This window comes from Lissotriton helveticus, chromosome 3_1 (genome assembly GCF_964261635.1).
Source record: "Lissotriton helveticus chromosome 3_1, aLisHel1.1, whole genome shotgun sequence".
Lineage (NCBI taxonomy): Eukaryota > Metazoa > Chordata > Amphibia > Caudata > Salamandridae > Lissotriton > Lissotriton helveticus.
The window spans coordinates 1,743,747,486-1,743,761,156 of record NC_136061.1 but is presented as its reverse complement, the minus strand read 5'-3'; the positions used below and the strand labels follow the sequence as shown (position 1 = coordinate 1,743,761,156).

Genomic DNA, 13,671 nt, shown 5'->3' with positions numbered 1-13,671 from the left:
AGCTGGTGGGGGCTCCAAGCAGAGGCGACCAGTAAATGGAGCGATTAAGGCATAGAATGTTATTAAGAGCGGTCCCAGTGAAATGTACGGGTGGTTGGGCTCGGGGTGATAGCAGGGTGCAAAAGAGAAACTGTGGTAGAAGGAAAGGGCGCCAAAGGGATTGGGGGGATGGGGCACCAACGCAGGCAGCCACAGAAGACCCGGCGTAAGGGGTAAGTGGTAGGAAAAAGGGGTCGGCAGAGTAAAGGAATTGGTAAGACAAGGAGAATAGGGAGGGCGCATCAGCTGCGGGGTGCGAAGGTTAGGGGCTCTGCTGGGAGGGAGGGGGGGCTCCGGGAGGGACGAAGGGGTGGGGGGGCAGGACAGGCAGCGATACGGAAGGAATGGAGGAAGCTTGGGCATAGAGGGGTCCAGCGGGCATAGAGGGGCCCAACGAGGCTACCAAAGAGCAGAGGCATGCCTGGCATACACAGGCCGTCAGAGAGTGACTGACGAGAGCACAAGCAGTGGGCCGGAAAGTGAAGGGTGCGGGGCGTCGGAGAACCTCGAGTAGGGAAGGCAGATAAGGGGAGGGGGGAGGAGAAATGCGACACGGCGGGCAGGGGAGGGGGCGAGGGGGGAGAGGGGAGGAGAAATGCGACGTGCGTGTGAGGGAAATGGCTGATGACATGGGAGAGTGCGCTGAAACTTTCGAGAGGATCGAGTGCTCAGGCAGTTGTGAGCAAAAAGTACGGGAAGACGGAGGGCATTTCTGTGGGTAGGGGGGGAGGAGAAATGCGACACGGCGGGCAGGGGAGGGAGCGGGATGTATACAGTGTTGGAAATATAAATATAAAAGCACAGCTACTCACTACCCCAGACTGCCCGTTTGCTACAGAGAAGCGGAGGTACTCTGAGTCCAATTAAAAGAACCGAACCTCTGGTGAGAAGTGCTGGTGCTCTCCCTTGCAAGTTAGAGGGGCGCAGGTACTCCGTGCTCGAGGGTACCGGCCCATTCAAAGCATGGGTTATACCCCCTGTGGCAAAGCCACATACGTTTCGGTAACCTTTGTGTCAACGCCAGGGATGCAACTACCACGTTATTTACCCACCTGACAGGAATAGGAGCGCGTCATTACAGACTGCATAACAACGGCGTGCCACTTGTGTGTGTTACCAGCAGTCATAAGAGTGTAATCGAGCATGTTATGTGTTTAAGTATCACTATGAAATTGTGACTTTACGTTGTATAATCAAAGTTCTCTGATGTATCAGAAAGTCATGGACGAGACTTTTGTTAAGGAAAATTGTGGTTTTCTACTAACATTTTTAGAATAAAGCAAACAAATCTCCAGTTTAAGACCACAACTTAAATCTTCTGAAATTGACCAAATATTTTGAGCTAACTCCTCACTCCCAGAATGCAAGACTCTTGAGCTCACATGTGATGTCACAGATGACCACACCATTGGCACCGCCCAAGATACTACATCAGCAAAACTGACACAGCATTGTCAGTTTACAGATAATCCTGCATCGGATCCATACATAAACACGTGTGCCATTGAAGTGAAACATATTGCAAATAGCAATTTTATCTGGGAGAATGCGCGCATCACCTTCATTCACATGTAAATGGTCACACACGGGTATATTGTCTGTAGCTTCATTTGTAACCCCGGTGTTGTCATGCACAGTGCCTAACGTCATTTGTGTGTTGTGTGGTCGGGGGGGGGGGGGCCTGGAGTGCGAGGGGTTTCAACATATGGCTGGGGAGTTGCAAAGACCGTAAGACGGCGGGCAGGGGAGGGGGCGGAGAGGGGAGAGGTGCGACACGGCAGGCAGGGGAGGAGAGTAGGAGGAGGAGGGGGGAGGAGAGTAGGGGAGGCACGGCCTAGCGGCCGTGCAATCAAGAAGTGAGGGGGCGGAGCGGGGAGAGGGGAGAGGTGCGACACGGCAGGCAGGGGAGGAGAGTAGGAGGAGGAGGGGGGAGGAGAGTAGGGGAGGCACGGCCTAGCGGCCGTGCAATCAAGAAGTGAGGGGGCGGAGCTGGGGGAGGCTGTGAGAGAGAGTAGGCAAGGCAGGCGGCTGGGGGCATGTGCACGCGCTTTTAAGCTCAATGCGCATGCGCATTGAGCTTAAATTTCTCGTGCACTGCAAGGAATCGCCACGATTCCTTGCAAGTTGGTTCAAGAGTGGATAAGCCCCCATAGTCTCGCAAGCTCGATGCGCATGCGCATCGACAGGCGAGACCTAACAACCCCACCTAAATTGTATGTAAACGTAACAGCAACTTATTGATTCTATCTCTGTAACAAACCATGGAACGATGTCAGATGTCCTTGTTCTTAACAAAAATCAATAAAGAAAAGAAAAGTTGAATTAATATTGTAGAAACAAGGCTTCATAACCTGTAATAGACGACAAAGGAGACCTTCCTGTTCAGAAGTGGCATGGGAGTCCCTTTTAGAATCGAGTATAGCGGTCTATTCAAAGTTGTGGATAGTAAAAGTGTTGATACAAATGAAAAGTTCTCCTCAAACCAAATCGTCTGCCAGGCCTCCAAGCCCCTGACATTCAGACAGGTGTAAGGCTCCAGAAGTTAAGTGATTGCTTCTCTCCCTACCCTATGCTGCTTTCAGAAGCACAGATCTCTCTGAGATGGGCCAGGATGCCTTTTTTGAAAATGGGTTGTTCGGTAATACAAGCATGCTGTTACACACAGAGTCCAGAGACTTCGGACACTGCCTTCAGAGGTGGGAGCTCTCAATTCCTCACGCGATCCCGTTGCCTTGTGGACATTTCCAAAGGGAAGTCAAACCCGCTGGTCCACTGGATGTAAGGCACATCAAATTGTATGAGACAGCAGGCGAGCACAAAATAAAAAATTAATTCCATCCCTGCTGCTCTGAATTATCAGAAGAATTTCCACGCTCAATTCAGAGGGCTTTTCTTGTTCTATCCCTTAGATCTGTTGGGCAAGGTCTGTCTGCAACAAGAGTGGATCATCGCATGAGGTTTTAGAAGTTGGACACAGTTACAGCAGGCAGAGCTTGACTTTGATGGTGTGTAAAGCAAGGTTCTTGCTGTGCTTGTGCCTCCTGGTATGCATCAGTTCTGCGGGAGAGCCGCGTCATATTCATCTCATCTCAGTAAGACGGCTACATTGGGCGATTGCTGAATAGATGTGCCAGGCACTGAACACCTCTCTGGAGCTAACCACAAATAATAAACTAGGACGAGGATGCATGTGTCATGTTGATATTGAAAGAGAGGGGATGTGACGTCATCACCAAGGCAAAGGAAGAGGCATGCTGTGCAGCCGATGGGAGATGCCTCCTTTGTATCGCCTGGAAAGGAGTGGTGGCAAGCTTTGAATGCTGAAGTGTGAGGGGGAGCAGAGGAGAGCCATGGCAAGGGAAGAAAAGGGGATGGGAAAGCAATAGGAGTAGTGCCAGGCTTAGGATGACAAGAGAGGTGCCCTCTTTAGGATGTCAGATAAAGAAAGTGTCAGTCTTAGGATGCTAACCCTACAGTGATCTTTAGGTGTGTAACTACGCCCTGAAAAAGCTAAAGGGAGACTATCCCATTAGACGAAACACTAGTTGGCTAGAGGAACCCAGAAAGAAATATAAAGGATATGTTTCATTTTTGTAATTCTTTTGTTAATATCTTATTCCTATGAATTGATTACGTACAATACATGCTGACTCAATTATTGGTGAGCGGGATTCCATATGTGTCCTCATTAGAATGTTATGCTAGGGAAGGTGACCTCATTAACACTTGTAGCATCACTTGCTCCCTTAGTGAAATCTCATCTTCAGGTGCTGGGTTCTTGCTTCGCCAGCAGTTTTCCCGCTCCATCCTCTGGTTCACTGTGTACTTTTACTTCCCTGCAGGAATGGTGGTGGACGCAGCGGTACTTTCTGTGCCTCAGCCATGATTCTGGAAATGATACGCTGCCATCAGATGGTTGATGTCTTTTTTGCTGTTAAAACTCTCCGTAACTACAAGCCAAATATGGTCGAGTCCTTAGTAAGTATTCTGTGTGCTTATGACTGGTGCCAATATGTAATAGTGTGAGTGCCCCTCTGTTGTCCTTCTATCCCTCATTCCCCACTTGTGCACCTAATGCCGGCAGAATGAAGAGCCAATGCTCTTCTAAAACAAGCATTGGCAATGCCAATAGGTCTTGCCTATGCAAGTGTTATTGGCTTTGACAATATGTTGTACACCTATGTGGCTGCTGTTCAGCAGGGCTAAATGTTAGTGGTGTGGGGTGCATTGGGGTAGATTGAGTTGGGTGGAGTGGGGTGGATTGGAGTAGAGTTGGGTAGAGTGTTGTAGATTGCACTAAAGTGATGTAGATTGTAGGAGGTGGATTGGAGTGGGGATGAGGGTAGAGTGGGGTAGAATGGAGTAGTTTTTATTGAGTTAGAATAGGGTAGATTGGGGAGGAGTGGTCTAGATTGAAGGGGGATAGATTGCGGTGGTGTAGATTGAAGTGGGGTAGATTGGGTTAGACTGGAGGGGGGTAGATTGGGGTAGCGTGGAGTAGAATAGAGTGGGATAGAATACAGTGGAGTGGGGTAGATTAGAGTTAGGTAAATTGTGGTAGAGTGGAGTGGATTAGATTGGGGCGTAGTGGGGTAGATTAGGGTAGAGTGGAGTGGGGTAAATTGTGTAGAGTGGAGTGGGGTAGATTAGATTGTGAAGGAGTGGGGTAGATTATAGAGGCGTATGGTGGAGTAGAGTAGATTGGGGTAGAGTGGAGTGGGGTAGATTGGGGTAGAATGGAGTGGGGTAGTTTCGGGCAGCAGTAGACTATGGTAGATTGGAGTGGGGTAGATTGGAGTGGAGTGTGGTAGATTGTAGTGGGGTAGATTGGGTTAGAGTGGAGCGGGTAGATTGGGGTATGCTAGAGTTAGCTAGAGTGGGGGTAGTGTTGGGTAGAATGGGGTAGTATGGAGTAGAATAGAGTGGTAGAATGTAGTGAGGTGGGGTAGATTGTGGTAGAGTGGAGTGGGTTAGACTGGGGCCGGGGGAGTGGGGTGGCATAGATTGTGTAGAGTGGAGGGGGTTAGATTAGATTGGGGTAGATTGTAGGGGAGTGGGGTATATTAAGGTTGACTGAGTGGGGGAGATATAGGAGTAGAGTGGGATAGATTGGGCTAGAGTGGAGTGAGTTAGATTGGGGTAGAGTGGAGTGGGGTAAAATGGGATAGATTTGTACATTGGAGTGGGGTAGAGTTTGGGTTGATTGGAGTGGGGTAGACATGTAGATTGGAGTGGGGTCGATTGCGGTGGAGTGGGGTAGATTGGGTTACATTGTAGTGGAGTAGATTTGGGTACCTTGGGTAAGGTAGATTGTAGTGGGGTAGATTGTAGTCATTTGGAGTGGGGTAGATTGGATTAGATTTGAGTGGGGTAGATTGGGTAGACATGTAGATTGGAGTGGGGTCGATTGAGGTGGAGTGGGGTAGATTAGGGTATATTGCAGTGGAGTAGATTTGGGTAGTTTGGGGTGAGGTAGATTGGAGTGGGGTGGATTGCAGTGGGGTGAATAGGGTTAGATATGAGTGGGGTCGATTGAAGTGAGGTGGGGTGAATTGTAGTGGATTAGTTTGAGGTGATTGGAGTGGGGGAGATTGGAGTAGAGTGGAATGAGGGATAATAGGGTAGAGTGGGGTGGGGTTGATTGGGGTAGTTGAGTGGGGTCGACTTGCGTAAAGTGGGGTAGATTGGTTAGAGTGGATTAGATTGATGTGGAGTGGGATAGATTGGCGTAAAGATGGAGTGGGGTAGAGTGAAGTAGGGGATTCTGATGTAGGGTTAGGTACATTGGAATGGAGTAGTTTGGGGTAGAGTTGGGTAGATTGGAGTGGGGTAGATTGAGGTTGAGTGGGGTAGATTCGAGTGGGGTAAATGTGGGTAGATTGGATTGGGGTAGAGTGGGTAAATTGGAATGGGGTTGATTGGGATGGAGGGGGGTAGATTGGGTTACATTGTAGTGGAGTAGATTTGGGTAGTTTGAGTAAGGTAGATTGGAGTGGGGTAGATTGGATTAGATTTGAGTGGGGTAGATTGGAGTGTGGTAGATTGGGGTAGAGTGGAGTGTCCAGTTTTGGCTAGCTTGGTATGGGGTAGGGTGGAATGGTGTTAATTGGAGTACATTTTAATGGAGTGGGGTAGATTGGGGAGGGTTGAGTGAGATATAGTGGGGTCTAATGGGGAGAGTAGGGTAGGGTGAGGTGGGGTAGATTGGGGTATAGTGGGTTGGGATAGAATGGGGTAGAGAGGGTTAGATTGTAGTGGGATAGATTGTTGTGGATTGGAGTGGTGTAGATTGGAGTGGGGTAGAGTGAAGTGTAGTAGACTAGAGTCGGGTAGAGTGGGATGACGTAGATTGTAGTAGAAAGGCATTGGGTAGATTAGTGAGGGGTAGATTAGGGTAGAGTGGAAGAGATAGTTTGGGGTAGAGTGGAGTAGAGTCTATTATGGAGGGGAGTAGTGCAAACAATTATGAGAGGAGGTATTAAATTGTTCAAGGCTTGATTAGTTGTGCTTTTTAAAAGAAAAAAAGCTCTATGGAGGGAGCAGCAGCCAGTCTGAGCAGAGGGAAGGAAGAAATAGTACCATTTCATCTGGAGCCTCGAACAGCACTGATTACGTTTGAGGATTCCGTGCTTGGTCCCTGCTCCACAGAAAGGGTTGGAAATGACGTGTGGCCAGCATTGGCCAAATAAGGTGGCTGCAATGAAGAGGTACGCTGCAGCTAAGAAATTGTAAGCAATGGAAGGGAAGCCATTTTTGTAAACAACTGTGTCGCGCAAGCAAGACGCTAGCGCATGTACTCGCAGGTTAGACGCTAAAAACATACTGTAGCTTTAAGAATGCCAAAGGTGGCCTTTTGTGGCCGGAAGTCTTGGCCTGCCTATATGAATCCCTACGTTCCGTCCCCTCTTCCCCTCCACCAGCACATAACCTCAGATTCTGTGTTTTTCCCCAAAGCCAATGCTTAATTTGAGCCGGTCGTTTGCGGTGCTCGGCACCAGCACTTAATTGTGAACACCGGCACTATAACAGTCTGCCGCATAGTGGCACTGTCTGTAATTTAGAGATGAGAAGAACAACATCTGTTTATTAATTCGATATACATTAAAAACACCCAAGCTATTCTCATAGCCTCGGGTCCCTGGAATAGTCTGAATAATCACACTTGTAGCAGTGTTATGGTTGGTAGTTGCATAGGTATTGTCGTTGGCAGAGCTAGGAAGGCAATGGACGGCTAAAGCTGCAGAGTCCTCCTGGCGAGTGCCCTGGCACATATTTTATGAAAAATTAAGCACTGCCCAAAGCTGCACAGAAGCACCAGCTCTTTGTGACCATTTTGTTCCAATGTTACTTTAAAGTTATTAGTGATTTTTGTTTTGTGAACCGGGCACCATAAAAACAATTTTCGGTTTACTTCCAGAAAGTCCCTCGTCCTTCCCTTTCAGTAAATGGTGTGGAGACAGATGCAAGTGGCTGGACTGAATAGAGCCCCCATCTTTCCCTGGGGGACTTTGCCCCCATGGCTTTTTCTCCTTTCTATAATCGAACTGCATATTTGTCCTGTTCTTGTTCTTGAAACATACAGACCGCTGGTGCCACAAGTTACCACTGATCTCGTAGCTCTGCCAGAAAAGAACCTGGAAAACAGATTAAGGACGAGTGACAGGCATCGTTAGTAGGCTGGCAGTCTGCGAAGTGTTTCAGTACCAGTGTGACAGGCACTTACAGGGTTCAGGGTGTTCGACTGCCGTGACTGCATATGGAACATACTCTGTCACAAAGCTGAGAGAGTCCATCCCTCCCCGAGCAGGCTGCTACTGCACTGATAAGGCTTTGTGGCAGCTAGAACAGCCTTTGATACAAGATGTGATTTCACTCCAACTAACTCCCCTGATGAGGTTAATCAGGCCATAACCGAAGCGGTTTACTTTGATCCAGCCTCGCTCTCCCAGAATCCTGCTACCAAACTATCCATTACTTGTCATCGAGGGTCGGTCAGCCTGGCTAATTCTTTCTAGAGAGTGACTCTTCCCATGGCTGTCCGACAGGGTGTTGGACAAAGTTTCTGCAAGACATCTGGGGCCTTATTTATGAAGGGTTGCGTCACTTTTGTGCTGCCATTGCGTCACTTTTAGTGACGCAGCGGCGGTGTAACTAATGCTGCTCCATATTTAAGAAGTGACACACTAGGCAGATGCGTCACTTCGTAAACCCCTGTGCTACATTATACCTGCAGAAAGGGCCATAGGAGTGGTACAGTAAAAGCTATAAGATATCACAGCCCCACTTCTAGGATGCCATTGAGTCAAAACCTTATGCCTGCCTCATGGCAGGCGTAAGGGTGATGCAGGCCCGTTCACTGCTGGAGTTGCATCACGCTTCTGACACAACTCCATCAATGCATCAGTTTTGAGCTGGCAAATACGTCAGTAATACTGGCGTATCTGTCATTCCTTGTGACATGATGTGTCATACACTAAATATGATGCATCAATGGTGTTGCAAGAAGGGCGCACAGAGAAGTGTTTCATTGCTGCTGCTTTCACTCAGCAATGCAACACTTCTCATAAATGAAGCCCCTGGTGTCGAGCTAGGCAACAAGACCTTCCTAGCCCGCAGATGTTAAACAAGCACAAAGGATCATAAAACACTGTTTCAGAGTGTCCCTGCCCCTAAATCTGGCACAAACTCTGGTTCTGAATTGAGACTATCCAGTGACTGGAGAAGGCAGCTCTTGTTCTTCTGATGCTTGATCCATTTGAGCTGATCACTAGATCACAGAAGGTCTAGAAGCTTTAGAGAGTGTGGACACACAAGACCGTTATTGTTTCATTAATTTGTCTATTTTGTACAGTGTCACGTGCCCCTATCAGGCAACTGTAGGGGACACTGATGTATAAGGCAAGCAGGTCGAAGGGCACAAGGGAGAACTAAATCAGGGATCTTTGGGGAGCCTTTCCCTGAACCAGATCTAAGGGCTTTGCCTCCCGATTTCAAAACTGGCGTCCCCTGAGAGCTGCTACTCTCAAATAAGAAGGCTCCCCTTGCCACCCTGTTATTCATTCAGCTGCATTGTCCTAAGCCACTGACCACTGCCCCCCTGGAGTGCCATTAAATGAGGACAGTATGTGTACATCCTCCTGCACAGAAGGACCATAGATGTTGACTTCACTGTTGTTCCTCGGTACTTCCTGGCATGCCGGCTTTTGGGCACCTTTCTCTCAGATGCTCAGTCAGGTCTGGTCTATCGTTTGCCATCTTCTCTGTCTTGGGATGCGGCCTCTTCAGCTCTGGGTCATTTATCTGCAGAGACCAGAGACCGCGCAGGCAATGAGAACCTGAAAAATGTTTCTGTGGAACTATCTGTACTCACCTAAGCCTGGCAGGCATCTTGGTGCAAGCGGTTTGGTCAGGGCAGGTCCAACAAAATATTCCAGAACAGCTGAGAGAAGATCAGGAGCAGCATACCCTAGTTTGCGAGCCCCATCCTATGTACCTGAGCTGGCACAACCTCAACCCCTTTCTCCATTGACACTACTTCTCACTGCTGCATTTTCTGGTCCATCCGTCCCGACATGTGCACCCTTGGAAAAGCCTGGATGACTCCTCAGTACGCACCTCCATGGGAGCGCGCCACTCCCACTGTTTACACCAGCATTGGTGGGAGTACATAAGCAGTCGCTGCTGGGATAGAGAGTAGAGCCCTTGTAGATGCAGAGGTTTCTGGAATACATATGGTTCTTTGGAAGGCTGAAGGCACAACATGCAGGACTCCAAACGATAAGCAAATTATTGTAGCAGGAAATGTCTCCACACACTGATACCCCAGAGAGGAAACGAGTCTGCTTCTTAGATTTGTGTGAAATTGTTATAGGCTTATAATTATTCAAGAACCCCTTGCGCCGCCTGTGCGTCACTTTTAATGTGGGAAAAAGTGACGTACCTGCGTTGCAAGAGGCTTATAAATAAGCCCCTTAGACTTTATCACCTAGAATGACTGAATCCGAGAAAAAAAGCATGCACTGGAGAAGTTCCACGATTTTCACTGGCTCAAATTTTGAAATAATGCACCAACCTCGGAATTTGTCAGCTTTTTTATCCAAACATTTATCACTCAGGTTTTTATTGTTATAACATTTTACTTTGCAATTGCATCTGTTTAGAAATGCCTTAAATAATGTTTGTATTTTTATAAAATGTCTGGAGTCTTTGTTCAAAAAACATGTTTCTTTTGCTAAAAAAAAATATCTGCTAATTCTACCTCTCCAAAGTGTAGCCCCCAGAAGTGAAGTCAGATGTCCACATGTATATGTTATCTTGATCCAGGGCTTTAAGTGGGCCGGGTCCAGGCGGTGCTCAGCAACGGCAGTTCTAAAAAGCAGCTGCTGAGACGGGTCCCTAATAGGCTCTCCTTTTTTGCCCTCATCCTCAGGATGAAAAAAAATCTCAACTCTGCAGCACACCCTTTACTGCCTTTGATGTAACTTCAAAGAGATTCTTTATAGCTCTTTCAAAGACTCATAATTTCAGAACTGAGGCATTTTTAATATCCTATACAACGAAGCCAAAGTTGTTGCTTAATAATCTTAAGCAACTAAAAACTATTGGCAAAGCCAATAGTCCTGGCTTGTTCTAGCTGGAAAGTTATTTGTTGTGATATTTATCTGGATGCAATGACAGAAGTTGCAAACTATCAGTTGGGCGGCACCCTATGCTAAGCACAGATTTTTTAGTTTACGTGTTCTTAAGCCACACCCTTACTTACATCGCCAAGCTCCTTTGAGAGACCCCCGCCCCATTGTTTCATCCCACTTAAAGCCCTGCCTTGATTGTTAAACAATTTATTTGGAACACCATGGCGTGAAATGAACGGTATGCCCCATTTTGTAAAAATAGATAGCTAGATGATTTTTTGAGGAGGGCCCTAAAAACTCCTTGGGGTCTTCTTCGCTCTGAGTTTGCTCCCTGCCGTAGGAGACAGTACTAAACGTTGAGCAGGGTTGCTTTTTGCTCTCAATTCTTGGGAGCACGCGGTCTCTATTACCGACTGTGCGGTGGCTACAGTTGCCTCACTGCAGGAGTGTCCGGCGGCGAGGGAGCTTCCTGACTGCGGTGCATTGTGGGACCTCACCGACACTATTATCTGTCCAGGCACGCGCGACGCAGAAGCTCCTCCTCAGGGAAGCTTTCTGACAGCGGTGCACCATGGGAGCTCACTGGCAGTACTGACTGTGCTGTGACTACTGTTGTCCCAGTAAAGAAGCCCTGCCTGCTTTAGGACCTACAAGGTCCACTTCAGATGGGCAGAGCTTGTTCTTCCTCTCCCGACCTGGCTCTTCAGTGGTGCAAGAGCCAAATGCCAGACTTCTTTTACCCCTGCGGCTTTGCGCCCCTTCTGGCAGGCCCTAAGCCCAAGGTTTACAATAGAATCTGACACAGAGTTACAAAAGTGTCCCACAACACAACGCAACATCCAAAGTTGCTGCGCTACATTGTGCGAGAGGGATAGAGTAGGAAAACTTCATATCTACTCAGATATAGCATTATCCTGTTCTCCTCCTAGGGCTGGCACATAATCAGGCACACACCTGTAGTGCGAAGGTATCACAGCATGTCTAGCATTGGTTTTGTGCTAGAAGGATATCTTTCCAGTACAAAATACTACGCCTAGACAACTGTTAAAACTTTTCCTACTTTGGATATGCAGTGCAGCACACATACAAATTCAGAAAAGTTAGGAGGAATAAAAACATTTCTCCTTTCACACCGGCCTTGAAGAGGTATTATTTTGTGCGGCAACCTGTCTGCTATTGCTAGTAGATTAGGTTTTGTCTCAAAAGCCATGGGTGGTTGCGTGGGAATGGTAATGTACCACCTATTTGTCACCAATTGATGCAAACGAATGCAAAACGCTGCTTTGTATTACTTTCAGGCAGCTTTCCAGCTCAAAGCATGATCTGCCATGGAAAGTAAATTCTAAACATAAATTTTGTGCCAGTTTACATCACTTTTGTGCAGCAAACCCGGCGCAAAATGTTAGTAATTCTGCCCCTTAGTTTCACCAAAATGCTAAATAAACTAGTCCTATATATCCAATCATGCTATACGCATAACCAATTACAATTATAGTGCATTTGTGAACATTATTTCCAAACTTGACGTTTCCATCCACCAGGTCCACATTTTGAATTAAACCTCAAACACCTTTGCACGCATTTGTGTAGCGCAAACCTATCTGTGAGACAGCGGTGCGCTCTACAAGGAGACAGGATACATTCAGGGTGGAGTAAGTGAAATCTTTTTGTGGGAGGAAGAGTATAATAGCCGGGTCAGTGAGTGGAAGATCTGTTGTGTATTTCTATAGGTTCTGAATCGATCCCCCTATTCCTGACCCTATTCTGGTTAAACTACCTAGCTAGTTAACTAACAGTCAGCCCATGAGGCAAGAAATCCCCCATGATGCAGATACCGTTATCTGACGCAGTCACACTACGGCACAGGAACGTGTTATCTGATTAGGTCATAACGCTTGAGATCTAATTAGACAAGCGACATTCCTCCAGCCCCTGATAAGGCATACGACGTTCTCATAACAAATCAAACCTATGACAACCTGGATAATCCGTGCGGCCATTGTTTTGATTTCACAGAGAACTTTAGTAAAGAATGTGCTAACGAGCAAGTCGTATGACATCTTTATTGACGTACCTATGTCCATCCTTACGTCAATCCCGGCACCTTTAAGGTATAAATATTGCCGACCTTGCCCTATGCAAACACACGCGTGGTGACAAGACGGAGCAGCCATACTTGCCGAAGCCGAGAGCAGAAGCAGACCCCGCAGGCAGCAGCCCCGCCTTCCTGACGCGCTGAGAGACGCGCTGCTATCTCAAGCCGAGAGACCCAGCACCGGCGCTTCCGGGTAGCCCTCGCAGGCAGCCTGGAATATCGAGAGCAGAGAAAGAGATACCATTCCTCATTCATCCTAAATTCCAGGTACAGAACTGAATAACCCCTCCTAGAGAATTCTTTAGTTATTCACTTGGCAAAAACAAACTTAACTTAAACTGTAACTTTCTATTCCCGCCCACGTATTAGACTTAGGTCAGGTACACGGGGTAGGCGTATTTAGAAACACCAGTTGAGCACGTTTAGTCAAATGTATATGTGTATGTAAATATATTTTAATCATTTTAAAACATCATATGGCTCAGAAACCATATCAATGTTTTTACAGTATTATTTTATACTATTGCTTTTAATGTATGCACTTTACTTAACTATAAGTATTGCAATAATATCGATCCATTTCTCTTGTACGAGAAAAGAGACTGATCAATAAATAACATCTTTTATTGAACACGCCCGTCTCTTCCTTTTCTCTACATTCTGATGAGACTAAGAATGCACGTACTGACTGAGTAAAATAATTGCCTTGTGCTCACACGACTCTTGAGATTGACTCTTGATTAGGGGAGAGCAAAGTTGTCATGTTCTATGGTTGTCAGAAACTAAATCCCTTCTTGTCTAATCAGGGGAGTTAATCCTTCCTTGAACATTCGAGAAAGTTTCTAGCGAACTCTGAGCTTAGCTGGCAAACCCAAAAATTAAGTCTAGCATCGACAGTAGTAGACC

The 13,671-nt window shown here is 47.1% G+C and overlaps 1 protein-coding gene across 2 annotated transcripts in view; it reads left to right on the top strand.

Moving 5' to 3' along the window:
- The window catches only part of PTPRU (protein tyrosine phosphatase receptor type U), an 870,052-nt gene that overhangs the window by 831,050 nt on the left and 25,331 nt on the right, over positions 1-13,671 (top strand). For both annotated transcript variants that reach the window (XM_078682521.1, XM_078682520.1), the window contains one exon: positions 3,882-4,017. In XM_078682521.1, the coding sequence (XP_078538647.1) occupies positions 3,882-4,017 (136 nt within the window). The remainder of the gene's footprint in view (positions 1-3,881; positions 4,018-13,671) is intronic.